The sequence below is a fragment of the Protobothrops mucrosquamatus genome, unplaced genomic scaffold, assembly GCF_001527695.2.
Source record: "Protobothrops mucrosquamatus isolate PMUCROS unplaced genomic scaffold, P.Mucros_1.0 scaffold130, whole genome shotgun sequence".
Lineage (NCBI taxonomy): Eukaryota > Metazoa > Chordata > Lepidosauria > Squamata > Viperidae > Protobothrops > Protobothrops mucrosquamatus.
Genome location: NW_015386497.1, coordinates 195,276 through 212,247, shown reverse-complemented (window position 1 = coordinate 212,247; position 16,972 = coordinate 195,276). Strand labels below are relative to the sequence as shown.

Genomic DNA, 16,972 nt, shown 5'->3' with positions numbered 1-16,972 from the left:
AAAGACTGGCCTTAAAATGAAATGGAAAACAATGGTTTCACTCCTCCACATAATCTGCATGCGAATGAGCTTCCATGTCAGCGCCCAGTTGTACAAAATCATTCCCTTACAAGAAATAGAAACCCGGTATTTTTTTAATACCTCAGAGCAAACAGAAAATGATAAGAGCTTTTTTTCCAAAGGTACAAATGCTCCCTAGGTCATTGCCTCAAATTAATAGTACTTTATTATCCAAAAAGCTAGAGCCGGCAGGGAAGGCAAAAACAAGCCACTTCTGTACTGTTGCCATGAAAACTGTCACTAGGAGTCAAGCTTGACTTCTGGAAACCTTTTTATTTTCCCCACAAAAGAGCTGGCTCAATAATTTATGCAACTTCAGTCACTGCTGAATCAAACATGTCTCATTTTTTTATGTCTTAAATGTATGAAAATGTTAGAGTCATACTGGATTGTCTCCAGATCGGGAGCTCTTGTTATGAATTGAGGTCTTGTGAATAATTTCCAATAGTCAGAGATGATTAAGCAACTTTTGATAACAAATCTGAAAATGTTCCCACATTCCTATTTTACTACAAATTATACTTAATTATTCTCCATCCCACTATTCTTATCATCAGCTTCCCAATTAATCCACAACAACTTTATTTTGGAAAGAAAACTAGATTACACTAACGAAATACATAAGGGTATTTATAAGTGCATTTTTATACCTGACAAATTGCCTTTCATGATGTGTAATTCTTTCTACATTAAAGTCTTGCTTTGTACAGCTAGTCCTCAACTTGCGGACACAATTGAGCCCAAAATTTCTGTTGTTAAGTGGAACATTTGTTAAGTGAGTTTTGCCCCGTTTTACGATCTTTCTTGTCACGGTTGTTAAGTGAATCACTGCAGTTAATAAGTTAGTAACCCAGTTGTTAAGTGAATCTGGCTTCCCCATTGACTTTGCTTCGCAAAAAGTGATCACATGACCTTGGGACACTGCAACAGTCATAAATATAAACTAGTTGCCAAGTGTCTGAATTTTGATCAAATGATCATGGGGACGCTGCAACGGTCGAAACTGAAAAACAGTCATAAGTCACTTTTTTCAGTGCTGTTGTAACTTTGAACCCTCACTAAACAAACTGTTGTAAGTCAAGAATTACCTGTATAGTAATATGTTACATTTTGCATATTTGATGTACGTAAACATTTGTACATATTAAAATCCTGACTATTCATTCAGGTTATATCATTTTTAATTTTAAACATTTTCCCTTTTTTTTCATAGTTTGAGGCTTTAACAGATAAAAATATATATATATGTTGCCAGTTACTGCAACAGAAATTAAGATATTTTAAAAATTTTAGGTGAAATACAGTGCTACCTATATATGTGTGATATTGTTGTTAAGTATTCTTTTTCTTGAGTGATATGGAACGGTAAAGACTTGATCGGGAAACTTCACTACAAGAAAGTGAGAATGTTACATCTAATTTTGAACATGGCCGATCAGTTTGGTATTTGTTGGGCTGATTTTTTTAATCCTCACATTTTTTTTGTTTAGGCCACTTATACATATATTGACAGTTTATTGAAAGTTATTGGCAATCAGGAATTCCACCTTAATGAATACATGGAATTAATTCCAAGAGAATAAACATGTTAGTGAAAAGATGGGTGTAATGCTTAGCTTCTCTTTCACCATTCCTATTGGCTTTCATAATAACCATGGAATTAATGGACTTGATCCTCTCTGGCCAGTTTCCAAGTTGAGCAAATGGGTGAAGAAGCAGGTAACTGTTCTGTCCCTCTTTTATGAGTATACATACTTGGGTTCTAGCCTGCAAAATATTTTAGAGGGTAATTTTATGAGAAAAAAGTGGGATTCAACTTTTCATAGTCCTGCAATTTTTGAAAACTTAATTGTAAATTTGATGTAATTGTACAGATCATAACTTAGCTGAATGTTCATAAAATTGCTGGTGATGGGTTGTTTGTTTTTTTTAGAAATAATTTCATATTGGAGAGTTGTTATGACATGTATCACCTCAAGATGTCCTCATAATTCTGATAGATGGACTGCATTGATTTTTGCAGAAAAACAGGAAATGTCTCCTGGCCACTTTTTCTTTGCATGATATTTTATTGCTATTTACATTTAATTGTAAATACAGGGTGGAATGATTGCCTGTGTTTATAGTATTACATGCTTTGGATGCGATTCATGAAATGTGGTGGTGAATATTTCATTCATTTCAATGGCCTTGAAGCAGTGGAATGATTTATTTTTTTTATACATTGTTTAGCTTAGGGTCTCTGTGCATATGTTTCATAAAAGAGTTTTACTTTAAGGTATTAACGTGTGGACACCTTGTTGAATTTAAATGTAATTTATTATGTAATTTAAATGTAATTTATTATTTGTCAGCCGCCCTGAGTCCGAAAGGAGAAGGGCGGGATATAAATACAATTAATAAATAAATAAATAAATAAATAATTTTCAATTTTAAAGCATGTAAATTAGCTGTGTCAAAACAATGCATTCATTATAGATGTTAGTTTATTTGCAAGGTTTTAATGATTGGGATAGGGTGAGATTTTTTAACTGGTTTTCCATCTATTCATTACTTCCTTTTTGTCCTGGGAGTAGATTTCACTTTCCTTTTTGTGTTCTACTTAACACTGACTGAAAAGATAAACTTGTCGCATTGCATTTTTCCTTGGAAGATCCTTTATGTTTTTCTCTTAACATCTAGTTTATTAAAAGTAGACTTAAGGAAAGGCAGTTAAAAGGAAAAGAAATAAATAATTGAAAAGGAAATTATGGAGACAAGTCTAAGTAAGTGCAAAGAAAGTCAGTTACCTAGCTATTTATCTGTATCTTTCTATTTTGGTTCAGGTTTTTGAACAACAATCCTACATACCCTTAAGCAAATTATTGTTCTAATAAACAAGAACGATCAACCCATTTTCTTTGATATAAACCTGCCTACCAGCAGCTTTCCCTCCCAATCTTAAGACCTAGCGTTCATCCAGTAGTGGAAAGGCAGCCTCCTATGGTCATTAATGGAAGAGTTCTTATTGGACTTCCTTTCCCAAGAAATAAGACAAATTTCATCTTTGACTCTTGACAAAGAAGAGAGAGAGAATGGAAGGTGATACAGTAAAGGAAATGGAACGCTGTGTTAAATGGGGTTGGCAGGCATTCGGCAAGTTAGGCATAATATGCAGGAACAATCTCTCCGTATGCCTGAAGAGAAAAGTTTTTGATCAGTGTGTGCTGTTCTAAACATATGCAGGTGAAACATGGACACTAATCACACGATCGATAACAAAAGCTAAGATTGGTGCAAAGAGCTATGGAAAGATACATGCTTGACATTACAAGGCAAGATAGAAAGACCTGCACCTGGACTGGAGAACAAATGAAAGTATACGATATCCTTGTCAAGAGAATAAAAGACTTAAAACGGAAATGGGCTGGTGACATAGCAAGAAGAACCGATGGCAGGTGGAACAAGGCAGTCACAGAACAGATCCCACTAGATCACGGGTAGGCAACCTTGGCTCTTTTATGACTCGTGGACTTCAACTCCCAGAATTCCTGAGCCAGCCATGCTGAGGGGAAAGGGAGGTTTCCAAGCTGAGCATGCTGGCTCAGGAATTCTGGGAGTTGAAGTCCACGAGTCATAAAAGAGCCAAGGTTGCCTACCCCTGCACTAGATAAAAAATGTCCACGAAACAGACCTAAAACAAGATGGATGAACGACATCAGCAAGTATTGGCAAAAGAAAGCTCGGCACCCCTATTGGTTGGAAACATGCAGAAGAGGCCTTCGTCCTACAGTGGACAATGGCTAAAATGTTCATGATAGATTTATACAAAACACATTATACAGAATGCTAGACATTAAAGTTGTGTCTTCAGACACACATTTTTGAGACTGAAAAGTTAATGCTCAAAATTGTTTTGCCCAACTCTGCAAAGTTTTTCCTTTCAAAACCCAGAAAAATGGAGTAGTTTTCCACATGATTAAGCAGAGTTCCAGCAATTTTTGAAATGTATTTTGCTATACAAAGAAACCACAGTTACCCCACGGCCTCTCAATTAAGGCATTTAGAGCAATCTATACCGAGGAAAATTCTGCCCAAAGAAAGCAGCAATATGTTTGCTTAGGCTAGTGAGGAGAACACGAGCCTTGCCCACTCAGAACATGTGAGCTTTGCAATTCAGGAATTACAGTTAATTATATTTTTTTTAAAAAAAGAGGGCTTTATTCTACAATTCATCTGGTAGCAAAATATTTGAGGATTGTATTTAGTTTTTCATTAAGATTATTACCAGATATACTGGTCAGGAGATGAAGCTTCCAGATGAATCATTCAAAGGCTGATGTTCAGCTGTGATCCAACTTTAATACTTTCTTGAAGAATCCTCGGAATTTCAAATGGGCCAGCAACAAAGAAAAGAAATGCTTTCTGCTTCCAAACAGATGATTATAAACATATCATGTTTGCAATCAGAGTGGTAGTCTGTCAGTGAAACGTTAGCTTTCATGTTAATTTGTCGTTATTGTTTCTTGTGGACTCGTTATCTCAGACACACAAGAAAAAAATACAGGTAGTCCTCACTTATAACTGGTTGCTTAATGATCATTCGAAATTACAACGGGCCTTCCCAGGACTGTTTACACACTCATCATATAATTGCATTTGGGGCACTTGGCCACTGGCTCCCCTTTACAGCTGTGTGCGGCCTCCTGCTGTCATGGGTCACCCATTTTGGTTGTAGGTGGGACTTCTCATTAATTTTGAAGTGTCATGCTGAACTGCCTGAAGAGGTCAGGACTTGGCAATACTGTACTGTGTTAACAGTGGTCCTGCCTTCTCCATTGTTGCTCTTTTGGCTGCCTTGCACAGCAGCACTGTACAGTGTTGATGGTAGTGCGGGGGTAGAAATGGAGACTTCGGACCGTCAGGCCTCTACTTCAGTCCCAGCATTGCCAGTGCTGCCACCATCACTGAGGAGTGCCACCTCAAACCAGGTGCTATGGTCAACTGCTACACCTCAAAGTCCCAGCCCCCCCCCCTCCGCCACCCTGTGCAAGTTTATGGTGGGTTTTTTGTTTCCCCTGGAAGTATTTTGTTTCACCTGCAGATACTTTTTTTTCATATAATTTCAGTTACATTTTTTTTCCTTTTTATATAATTGAAGGTGCAGCCTGGAGATGGAAATAAGGCTTCTCTTGAAGACATGAAATCTCTATCCGGAGGGGAACGTTCGTTCTCCACAGTCTGCTTCATCCTTGCTCTGTGGTCCATTGCTGAATCTCCTTTCAGATGCTTGGATGAATTTGATGTATTTATGGTATGGTTGGATGAGGTTTTGTTTTTTTTTACTATAAACTGTTAGATTATGGATGGGCTAATTTGGTGGGGAGTTTGGATTTTTTTCTTGGTTTACTTGTGATGTGTTTTTGTGGATGTTGTTATTGCTTTAATGTTTTTTTTAATTGTTTTATGCTTTTAGAATTGTGAGCTTCCCAGAGACACCTGGTTGAGTTGGGCGGCTCTAGAAATTGAATGAATGAATGAATGAGCGAGCTTACACTACTTTTGTGCCACAAGTTTTTAGGCAGTCATGCTCAGAGGAATTAGATTACCTAACCCTGAATTAAACGAAGTTGATAGGAAATAGCTGTTATAAAAGAAAAAAAAAGGTGGCATTAGAACTGGTCTTTAAGACAATAATATACATTGAATTGTTTTGGAAATTTAAATAAAATACGTTTTTTTAAATAACAGTTTGCACACTTTAATATCTTTTAGGACATGGTTAACAGGAGAATTGCAATGGATATGATGCTTAAGATGGCAGACTCTCAACGTTATCGGCAGTTTATTTTGCTCACTCCCCAGAACATGAGGTATATATTATATTTCCTGTTCTCTATCCTTATAGGCATTTTAATATTTAAAAAAATATTTTGTACCATTTATCTAGACTCTCAAATATATGGACTTCCATTGTTATTTTACATTGGAAGTTCTAGAAGTGTCTGGATAAGAAGTGATATCATCAATGAATGCTATATTTTGAAATCAAATGCACCAAATTGAGGCTTTAGAAATATCTCTGATTGAATTAGGTTTAAATAAATGCAAAAATGAGAACATAAAGATGCATATATAGGTAGTCCTCAGCAATTCAGCCCAAAATGTCTGTTGCTAAGTGAGACAATTGTTAAGCGAGTTTTGTCTCATTTTACGACCTTTCTTGCCACAGTTGTTAAGCAAGTCACTGCAGTGAATGGCTGCAGTTAGTAACACGGTTGTGAAGTGAATCTGGCTTCCCCATTGAGTTTGCTTGTCAGAAGGTCACAAAAGGTGATCACATGATCCAGGGACACTGCAGCCATCGTAGATGTTGACAAACATCCGAATGTTGATCACGTGGCCATGGGGATGCTGCAATAGTTATAAGTGTGAAAAATTGTCACTTTTTTCCGTGTCACTGTAACAGTCACTAAATGAAATGTTCTAAGTCGAGGACTACCTGTATATGTATGTATGTATGTTGTATTGAGGTTTAGCATATCCCTTGCATGGAATTCCCAGTTTGTTATTAAGATTACTATAAGTGCTGAGGACCTGAATGACCACAGGATTTTATTTATTTTTTTTTTTTTTTAGAAAATTTTATTTATTTTTCCCATCATAAAAAAAACAATCATACGTAAACACAATAAACAGTCAATAACCCCCCCCCAGAACTTCCCAAACCTAATCCCAGGATAATATTCATATAAAAGTAAACAAATACTAATATCTCTAACTCCACAAAATATCTTGATCTACAAGAAAAGATAGAAGTAAACAAACCACAGGATTGAACCCTAACCTCTACAATCATTATTTCAGGAGATAACTTCTTTCTATTGTTTTTATTTTTTAAAGAATACTTATTGTTGTTATTTAGGTGATTTGTAATAAGTTATGTATTTGTGAATTATAGATTTTTAAATGCTGTTAATTCTTCCCTCCCTATGGGTTCATACGCTTTGTAGACAAGGTTTTTCAGTCCTGCTAAAGGGATTCAGAGGTATCCATTGGGCTGACAATAAGTGATTGGGTTCATTGTCACCAGAAATGAGTGAGATCACTCAGCTGATCACACGTTTTCCATGCAGTTTGAGATAGCAGCCCTCTCGGCAACCTTGAGCCTGTTTTCTGGCACCTGGGGGGAAAGATTGAGCAGTTGACTCTAGAGTCAGTTCTAGCGAAGCATTTAGCAGAAGTACTGTTGCCTTTGTTAACATCTGTGAGTAAAATATTCAGTCAAAAGCTATTGCTGTCAGGTTTGTGACTAGTTTATATATATATGAATATATGTATGTATGTGTATATATGTATATGTATGTATGTATGTAGGTCTTTGGTTATTTGGGTTTTTTCCCGCGTAAAATTGGAAGTGTCTTGGCGACGTTTCGACGAAGTCCCATTCGTCATCTTCAGGCTGGTGTTTTCAGCTTCATGCTTCTAGGAGTAATGTGTGATCGCAGCTGTTTCTTCCAATTTCTTTCTTCCAAGACACTTCCAATTTTACGCGGGGAAAAACCCAAATAACCAAAGACCTACATACAAACACCCGCGAAAACCTCAGAAAACAAATATGTATGTATGTGTATATATGTATATGTATGTATATATGTGTGTGTGTATATATGTGTGTGTGTGTGTATGTGTATGTATGTATGTATGAGAATATGAATATCCTAGTACTCAGAGCAGCTTTGTGCAACATTGAACCCCATGGATTTAAGGTATAATGAAAAGATTTTGCAGATTAGCTTGTTCAGAGTCTGCAAGGTTTAGGAATGCCACTACAACAACCTTGACAGAGGCCATTAAATAATGCTTTAGTTCATTTTTTTTAGTGAAGAAGGGCTCGTCAATTCTGGAAGCAAATAGAGAACAATTAACACTCTTAATATTTAGGTGAAATTTGCTTCATTGCAGTTTCCAACCATTCATTCTAGTCCTTTCTTCTGGAGTCTCGGAGAATAAGTCTCCCACCTCTCAACTCCCACCTGATGGCCTTTCAGGTAGTTGAAGGCACCTAGCGTATCCCCCTTTAACCCAAGGACTGATAAACGTTTTGGCAGCTTTAGACTTTTGCTTAGGATTGTGAAATTAAATGAATTAGCCTAAAGATAGGACCAGTGTTCCTATGAACTGTATCTAAAATACTTAAATGTTTTTGATAGATATTTACAAAAGTGAGTTGCTATTAATCAGGTGGGGTACAAGTATGAAAACATTGCACGAAAGAATCATTATATGGTTGTTTTGTTTTGTTTTGTCTTTTTGCATTTTTATCTAGTTCTTTGCCTACAAGTAGTCTTATCCGAATCCTTAGAATGCAAGACCCTGAGAGGGGACAAACGATGCTGAATTTCAGTCGTACAAATGAAGGAGATGAAGATGGAGAATGATAACATCTCACCTGTTGTTAACTAACTTGTTTTGTCATGTTGAAGACGCATAGACTCTGTTCACTGCTGGTAAAATCAGTGAAAGAGAGCATTTTTTTGTTCCTGAAGTTTACTTGTGGCCTTTCTCTCCTTATAACAGGCCTTTAATGGTATCTGACAAATTTGAATTTTATGCTCAGATTTTGTAAACATTTTGATGCTAGAATTATAGCAGTCAATATGTTCTTTCTTCTACTTTGTTCCTATGAATTACATTTACTGTATATTTCTTGCCAGAGTTTGCTATTAATAATATATTTGCTAAATGTGGAAAATGTTTCCTATTTTTATTGTTCCCAAAAGAGAGGTAAATATAAATGACAGACGAATACATTTTATATAATATACTTACCTGTTTTTACAATATTTTTGAATGCTATAATAGCAGGTGAAAAACTGAATCCTTTATTAGTAATTCCTCTAATAACATTTCTGTCTAAATTTTATCGTTTCCTTCATCACTGCACTATACATTGTTAAACCCCTTTATTGTTTGTTACTCTCTTTCAAATGCGTCTGTTAACCATTTAGTTCCTATGGCAAATAAAAATTCAGTTGATGTTGGATTTGCATATTGTGCTGAATCACCGTTTTTGAACAAACTAAGCTGGTATACAGGGATTGCTAAACCAGGACTAGGCCCTATGTAGTCCTGCCAGCATTGCTGAAATATAGATCCCAGCATTCCTCCTCACTGGCCATGCTGATATTGGCTGTAGACTGATGTACTTATGCAGGGGTGTCAAACTTGCAACGTCACATAACATGTTGCGACGTATTGTGACTTTTTTCCCTGGCAATGGGGTAGGTGTGGTTTCACTATGACGCATCCGCAGGCCGGCAGTTTGGCACCCCTGTACTTATATATCATCTGGAGCAGAGTTTCCCAATGTTTCTGGCTTTGTGAACTGGCCAGGGGGAGGGGATGGTTTGCACAAGAGGCTGGCAAGCACACGTGCAGCTCCATTTCCGGGAGCTGCATGCATGCACGCCTGCCTATCGTGCAAATGGAGCACGTGCACGAGCTTGCCTGCTGCTCACACAAGTGAGGATGAGCTTGCTGGCCATTTTCATGGCCCAGTTGCAAACGCTTCACAGCCTACTAGTGGGCCATGTCCCACAGGTTGGGGACCCCAGATCTGGAGGAACCAAAGCTACTCATTCCTGCAAGGCATAAACCAGTTTAGCTGTTGCAGCACTTCCACAGTCATGTCATTGCAATCTGGGTACTTGTGTGCCCGTCTCTTGATCACAATGTCACAGGGAGCTACAGTCAAGTGATTGCCATTTGCAACCTTCCCTGCTGGCTTCCCACAAGCAAACTGGATGGAGAAGCTGGGAGGGAAGGTCATAAGTCATTCTAGTACAGTGATGGCGAACCTTTTAGAGACCGAGTGCCCAAACTGCAACCCAAAGCCCATTTATCGCTGGGTGCCAGGTGGGCGTGGCCCACTGGGTGGGCATGGCTGTGGTGATCATGGCAGATTGGGAGGGTGTGGCCAAGATGGGCATGGTCACCTCAATGTTGCTCGTGGGGAGGGATGCCTGTGGGGTATGGGCAGGATTGGGTGAAGATCCAGGGGGCCTCTAGCAGGTGAGGTGATAGGCAGGAGACTTGTCCTGCGGGGTGAGGCAAGGCAGGGTGGGGTTGCCATTGCCATGGGGCAAGGCAAGGGCCAGGGCGGCTGCTGCCTGACACCATCGGCCCCTGCACATAGAGGCCAGCGAGCGCCTGGGGGCCGATGGTGTCTGTCAGCAGCCACAGCCTGCTGGCCCCCCAACTGGCACACTCTGGGGCTCCGCAGCCCACCACCAGCAGTTCAAAGAAGCCGCCTCTGAGCTGGATGGCCGGCCGACAGCTGAGGAGGTGATGTAGTGGGTCGTCCCTGGGAAAAGGAGAGCATACAAGCCCAGGAGGGACGGGATGGGGCGGAGGAAGCCAGCCATGCCGGGATGCATCCGACCACATGGGACCTCGGCGAGTTAGCAGGCAGCTGGTTGAAGAGGGACAGTTGCCATCTCTGGGGTATGGCGCACATGCCCATAGAGAGGGTTCTGAGTGCCGCCTCTGGCACGCGTGCCATAGGTTCGTCACCACTATTCTAGTAAGTCCCTGAACTTCTGCCTACCCACCCTGGCTTTCCCACGGCCCCCCACAATGTCAGCCCTCCTGGATAGACCAGGCAGGAAACATGACTACGACAGATGAGCTAAATCTACTTGCAAGTCTGAAGGTGCAACCTACCACTAACTGTGATCAATTAGGGTAGGCAAAGAAACTTTCTAAGTTTCCTTTTCTGACCTTTAAACTACTATGGGCTCCTCCCTCTCCTTTTGGATTGTTCTCTCATCTTTCCTCATCCACAATACCATTAACAGTCAGTCTGCACCAGCCTTCCCCCCAGCCTCCCATAACTGAGGCAGGGCCTGCACTAGCCCTCCCAAGCCTTCATTCTGGCAACTGAAACTTGCCTAAATCAGATTGGAATTTAGAAATCTCAGAAATAATGGTTTGTTGGAAGAGGGGATGGAGGTTAGTCTTGAAAAATCTGATCTTGATCTTAGAAGAAGTGATGATTTAAGTTTTTGAGCAATAGGTATGATTTGAGGAAGGGGAACTACAGTATGTTCAAATCCACATTGTCTTAAATCCAGCAATTTTGAGTTTCACTCCAGTCTAAATTAAAGGCTAGTTTACAGAATGAAAATCCCTCAATCAGCTTACTGTGAGAGTAAGCAACATGTCTGGATGTTTCTCCAGCACTGGAGATGGAGGATCCACCCATGGGTAGTAGACTGTATTCCTGCCCAATCAGATTAAGTCAGCCAAAGTTGCCACGCCCGTCCTGGACCATAGATTCCCAGTCTTGACTTAATCTTGCCCATGGACGGACGTAGGCGTTCAGGTAAGACAACGCCCCTTTTAGTTTTTTGACTCTTGCCAGCCCCAGCTAGCATTACCAATGATGAGAAATGGGATAGCTTGTTCAAAATTGGGAAGACAGCAGGTCATCCATCCTTACAGATCACCCTAATAGATGATCCATGCTGAGAAAGGATGAGAGGGAATGTAGTATTTATTGTCCTCTTGCTCCTCCAAATACAGACAGTTCTCAAGATCATAATGGAGGTTGGATATATGCTTGTAATTTGTGCTGATCATTAAACAGGTCACCATGTGACCATGCCTGATTTTATGACCTTTTTGTGGTGGTCATAAATTGTGGCAAAAGACATAAATTGTGGTCATGTGACAGTGGGCCAGATACTGAGTACCCAAAATGCGATCACAGGACCAGCGGAACAGGGCGGCTGTTGGGACGTTGAATCCAAGTCTTAAGTAGTTCTGGGGAGGTCCATTGTAACTCCAAACGGATGTTAAGCTATTTGTCTTAAGGACTATCTATACAACATTCTTTGGGAGTACCAAAAAACATTCAATTTTCTCAGTACAGGGGCTACAATTCACAATAAGGGCTTCCATAATGGCCTTTGATGTGAGCAGCCTACGGTTTGAATGTCCCTTCGTTTTCAAGTATTTAATACGTTGATATGCAATTCTGTCTTCAAGTTCAGGTACACGAGAGGGATGCCAGCAAGTGTTAAAAAAAAAAAAAGATGCTGAACACGTCAAACTTAGCTGAGTCTTTCACCTTAAAAACTGCTTTCCAGCTGTGTGACAAGACAGATGTCTGATATCACTCTCACTTTAAGGAACCTGCACGACAGTCATTTGTCTGAGGTTGCCCTTTTCTCCATAGACACACATTGCTGATGAGAGCTGGACCGCAATGTGTTGTGACATGATGTAGGAGACTGTGATTGGCATTGAGGAATCTGCTGATATAAAATATTTGTGGGCAGTTAAAAGTTGACTTTCTAGGCCTAGAATTTTTTAAAATTTTTTCAAAATGAGTTTTCTGCATTTTTTTTAAATTTTAAAATGCTTACCTTGTGATCAATTTTGGTATTTTTTCCCCCAGAAAAATCTGTTTTTCTATCATATGTCTTTACCAATTTCCCCAGTAAATCAACACATTCTTTCTCAGCTACCAAAGGCAGGATTATCCTCCGTCTGCTTTGCGTTGCATTTTGCCAAGAAAGATGCCAAAACAAAGAAGTGGAGGACTGAGTACAGGTAATTCTTGACTTATGACCACTCGTTCAGCAATCGTTCGAAACGATGTGGGCTGAATGGAGTTATGACTCCTGCCTGAATTTAATAATAATAATAATAATAATAATAATAATAATAATAATAATAATAATAATAATAATAATAATAATAATAATAGTAATAGTAGTAGTAGTAGTAGTAGTAGTAGTAGTAGTAGTAGTAGTAGTAATAATAATAATAATAATAATAATAATAATAATAATAATAATAATAATAATAATAATAATAATAATAAAGTTGGAAGGGACCTTGGAGGTCATCAAGTCCAACCCCCTGCTCAGGCAGGTAACCCTATATCATTTCAGACAAATGGCTGTCCAGTCTCTTCTTAAAAACTTCCAGTGTTGGAGCATTCACCGCTTCTGGAGGCAGGTTGTTCCATTGGTTAATTGTTCTAACTGTCAGGAAGTTTCTCCTTAGTTCTAGGTTGCTTCTCTCCTTGGTTAGTTTCCATCCGTTGCTTCTTGTCCTGCCTTCAGGCACTTTGGAGAATAGCTTGACTCCCTCTTCTTTGTGGCAGCCCCTGAGATATTGGAACACTGCTATCATGTCCCCCCTCATCCTTCTCTTCGTTAAACTAGACATACCCAATTCCTGCAACCATTCCTTATATGTTTTATCCTCCAGTCCCCCGATCATCTTTGTTGCTCTTCTCTGTACTCTTTCTAGAGTCTCAGCATCTTTTTTACATTGTGGTGACCAAAACTGGATGCAGTATTCCAAGTGTGGCCTTACCAAGGCATTGTAAAGTGGTATTAATACTTCACGTGATCTTGATTCTATCCCTCTGTTAATGCAGCCCAGCTCTGAGTTGGCTTTTTGGGCAGCTGCAGCACACTGCTGGCTCATATTTAAATGATTGTCTACTAGACACAAGAACAAAATTCAGGTGCTTGACAATCCACCCATCCTTACGACTGACCTCAGGGATGCTGCAATGACCCCCCTTCCACCTATCTTCCCCTATCCCGCTCTGTGGATTTCTGCAGGCTTTGGGGTCATGTGGTTGCCAGTTGTCACCTTTGCCAAGTGGCTTCCAAACAGTCAACGGGACCAGCCTCATGACTGCATGATTCGCTTAACGATTTGCTTAACAACCATGGCAAAAAAAGGTTGCAAAATCAGGTGTGGCTCACTTAGCAACTGCTTGCTTAGCAACAGGAATTCCGATCCCAATTAGGGGTGGTTAAGTCGGACTACCTGTATACTGAAGGCTCTCTTAGGCACTCCTGCTTGAGTTTGACTTCAGATTCTGCAGTTTTATCCCCACTGCATTTTAAATATTTCTGTAATATTTAAAGCCGTATTTATTTTTTTTACCTTTAGTGAACTCTCTTCAGTGCTCTGGATTTGCATGGATAATCTTGAGATGAAACAGCCAAATTTGTCTCCTCTCCTCTTCTGTTATGTGCTCTGAGTATATTGTAAAAGTGGAGAGTGACAATTCTATCTAGTCAGCTATAAATTGAAAATAAAACCATCTCTGTCCCTTCTGGCGATGTAGCTATAACTCTGAATGGCCTGCTATGCCCCTTAGGACGAGTGGGAAGTTAAATAGTATCCCTCAGCCCCTGCAATAAATTAACCTGAAACCACATATTATTTGTAGATTTATTTATTTTTTATTCCAGGCAAGGAGAGGGAGTGGGGAGGTTCATCAGTGAACTATTAAGTTCACTTTTATAATTGATTGTGAAATGTTTTTATAAGGAGAGTGTGTAGAATTTAAATAGTCATTCTTATTTACCCATTTTGGAATATAGTGGAAGTACAGAATTTTGTCCGGTAGTTTTAGACCGGTTGAGAATCCATATTTTATAACTGAATCCAGACAAGAGAGAAATACAGTTAAGAAATCTAATAATACTGGATTAGATTTCTGCCTGCTCTGTGTGAAGTTACTGGTGATCTAAAACACAAGATTTGCAAGTTAGGGAACAAGTTTCAATCCAGATCTGCAGTTTTACAAGAGTGGTTTGAACTGCTTCTGAAGAAGTCCATTTGACCTAAACTCCACCCTTTCCTAGAGAATCCAGACTTGCTCTTATCACTTACCACCTCCAAGTTAGATTATCATCATATACTGTATACTATGGGAAGTATCTTTCAGATGCTGAGGTCATTTAGACTGGTCTAGCTCTTGGCTGTATGAGTTCAAATGAGAGCGATCTATCAAGGTGCATATTGCCTCACAGGTATCAATATCACCTGGAGGTGTCAGGACTTGAACCGCCAAGATCTTGGAACTGAGCACCTTGGATTTCACAGGAAGCCACTGAACCATTTGTAGATGCCTGTGTCCACTTGACTATGGTTCTTTTGGCCTGATGTTTAGGACAATAAATGACATTTTCAATGTTGTCATTTACCTGCATTTTAACATGGCAGGAGTTTCAGGAAGATGCTTTTCAATTAGATGTGCTTAGGATATGCTTCCACACTTTTGTTGAAACAGCTCATATTTTCAGGGACAAAGCTAGTAAACTATAAGGTGGATTTCTTTGCAACAATTGTGTTAGCTTTTGCATTCCACTGTGATACTCAAACTACAGTAGTGATTGCTACTCAGCTTTTCTTACTAAGGCAACGGTGACAATAGGAAATCCATTAAGAGCCATATTTAGGAAACTAGCTTTGCATTCTTTGCCAATGTTTTCCTTTAACCTGTTTCCAAGATTTTGCTACTTGGCGTATCTTGGAAAAACAAACCGGGAATCCGGCTGTGAACTCTTACAATATATTTTTTCTCAGAAAAGAAAACCTTTTTGAACAATAGTAATTACAGGATCAACAGTTCAGCTAAACTGGTGTGCTTTGATTTTTTTTTGAGATTTAATGTTTTTTTATACTTCCACAGTCCTTCTTCTGGGATCAAATGCCTTTCAACTCAGGCTTTCAGATGCCTTCTTTAGAAACCATTCTAGAAATTAAAACTAGAACTATATACCACCTTTTGCTGGAGCTCAAGTGTTTTGATTGTTCCTAGAATGTGCGATACAAGAACGAGACCCAGAGAATCAACTGACTTTAATTGTAGTTTTTAGGAATTACGAAAGGCTGACGTTAGCCCTTTGCAGTAGACCAGACTGGAAAACCAAAGTTATGAATGCTAAAACTACTTTTATTATATGGTTACAGTAACAGAATCTTGTAAGTCCAAACACGCTTTCCCCTCCCTCCCTCTCTTTTTCTTGGTGATAACTAGGGAGAGTCAAGTCTGAGACATTTTCTCAAATTACATTTCTGTTTTGGACTTAAATTTCTTTTATCTGACTATTGCCTTGGTTGCAGCTCTTCCTTCTGTTCCTCAGGGTTATTCCTCCTGTCCATTAAACCTGCAAAAAAAAATGGGTTGGAGCTGAGTTCTGTAAACATCAGGGTGAAGTCCCCATACATACATGGAAGCTCCACTGAGAAAATATTTGGCTATCGAATAGCGTTTATCATCTATTTAATTCCAGCGCTAGCAGCAAGGTACCTGTGTAAAAGGAAACACATGAGAAGTCAAAGGTTATAAATTTATTTGGGGAAGTTGATCTCAACCTTTTGGGAAGCTTATGAAAATTTCAAGCAGAAATTAATACACTCCCAGCAAAACAGTTTAAACTTCCAGTAGAACAACATTGAAAATATGTTTTTTTCCCCCTCTACTTCTCTATTTGTTTGTTTGTTTAGCCTTCACCGATTGGAACACCTTAGTGGGGTTAGCTTTTTTTAAAGCTTTATCCTTCATTCCTCTGACATGAGCCTTTTTCTCTTTTTTTTCCCAAATGAAGGATGCAAATGAGGTAAGAATTAAGGCAAACCTAAAAGTCATGCAAATGAAATACATTTATATCCACTGACAGTACAAGCACATGGCTGGATCAGACTCCTAAAGCTGCTATCAGTCTGTCCACTACGGCTATATAGCAGAAGGGTGACATACTTGCTAAAGAACAGTTACACTACCATGGGGGGGTTGGTTCAATGTCACTAACATTATCCAGTTTAAGAAGACATATAACTAGCATCAGTAAAACTTGAACAATAAATAGTATAGTTCACTGCAGCCTGGTATTGCTGCGTAGGCATCAGAGGAAAAAGGACTTATGAAATGACATTGCACACTTCACATTGTGGCATATTTTTGTTTTATAATAGATATTTTTTTTAAAATTCTTTAGCAATTGACATTCTCATGCACACAAGTGTTTCAAACACAAGAAGCAAGTCCATTGATAGATAGTCCAAGCAATTTGTTGTTTTGTGTATGTGTGTGTGTGTGTGTGTGTGT

The 16,972-nt window shown here is 39.1% G+C and overlaps 2 protein-coding genes across 4 annotated transcripts in view; one reads left to right on the top strand and one right to left on the bottom strand.

Annotated features, from left to right (window-relative positions):
* SMC6 (structural maintenance of chromosomes 6) overlaps positions 1-9,091 on the top strand; it is a 39,927-nt gene extending 30,836 nt beyond the window's left edge. For 2 of the 3 annotated variants that reach the window (XM_015813054.1, XM_015813055.1), the window contains 3 exons: positions 5,201-5,353; positions 5,815-5,912; positions 8,369-9,091. In XM_015813054.1, the coding sequence (XP_015668540.1) occupies positions 5,201-5,353; positions 5,815-5,912; positions 8,369-8,480 (363 nt within the window). In that variant the 3' untranslated portion in view covers positions 8,481-9,091. Of the gene's footprint in view, positions 1-1,550; positions 1,780-5,200; positions 5,354-5,814; positions 5,913-8,368 lie in introns of those variants that run through there. The other variant, XR_001548823.1, reaches the window with a different exon arrangement.
* A 5,809-nt stretch (positions 9,092-14,900) lies between these two features.
* The window catches only part of VSNL1 (visinin like 1), a 53,939-nt gene continuing 51,867 nt past the window's right edge, over positions 14,901-16,972 (bottom strand). Inside the window, exon 3 of the mRNA XM_015813052.1 lies at positions 14,901-15,065. Coding sequence (XP_015668538.1) covers positions 14,901-15,065 — 165 coding nt within the window. The remainder of the gene's footprint in view (positions 15,066-16,972) is intronic.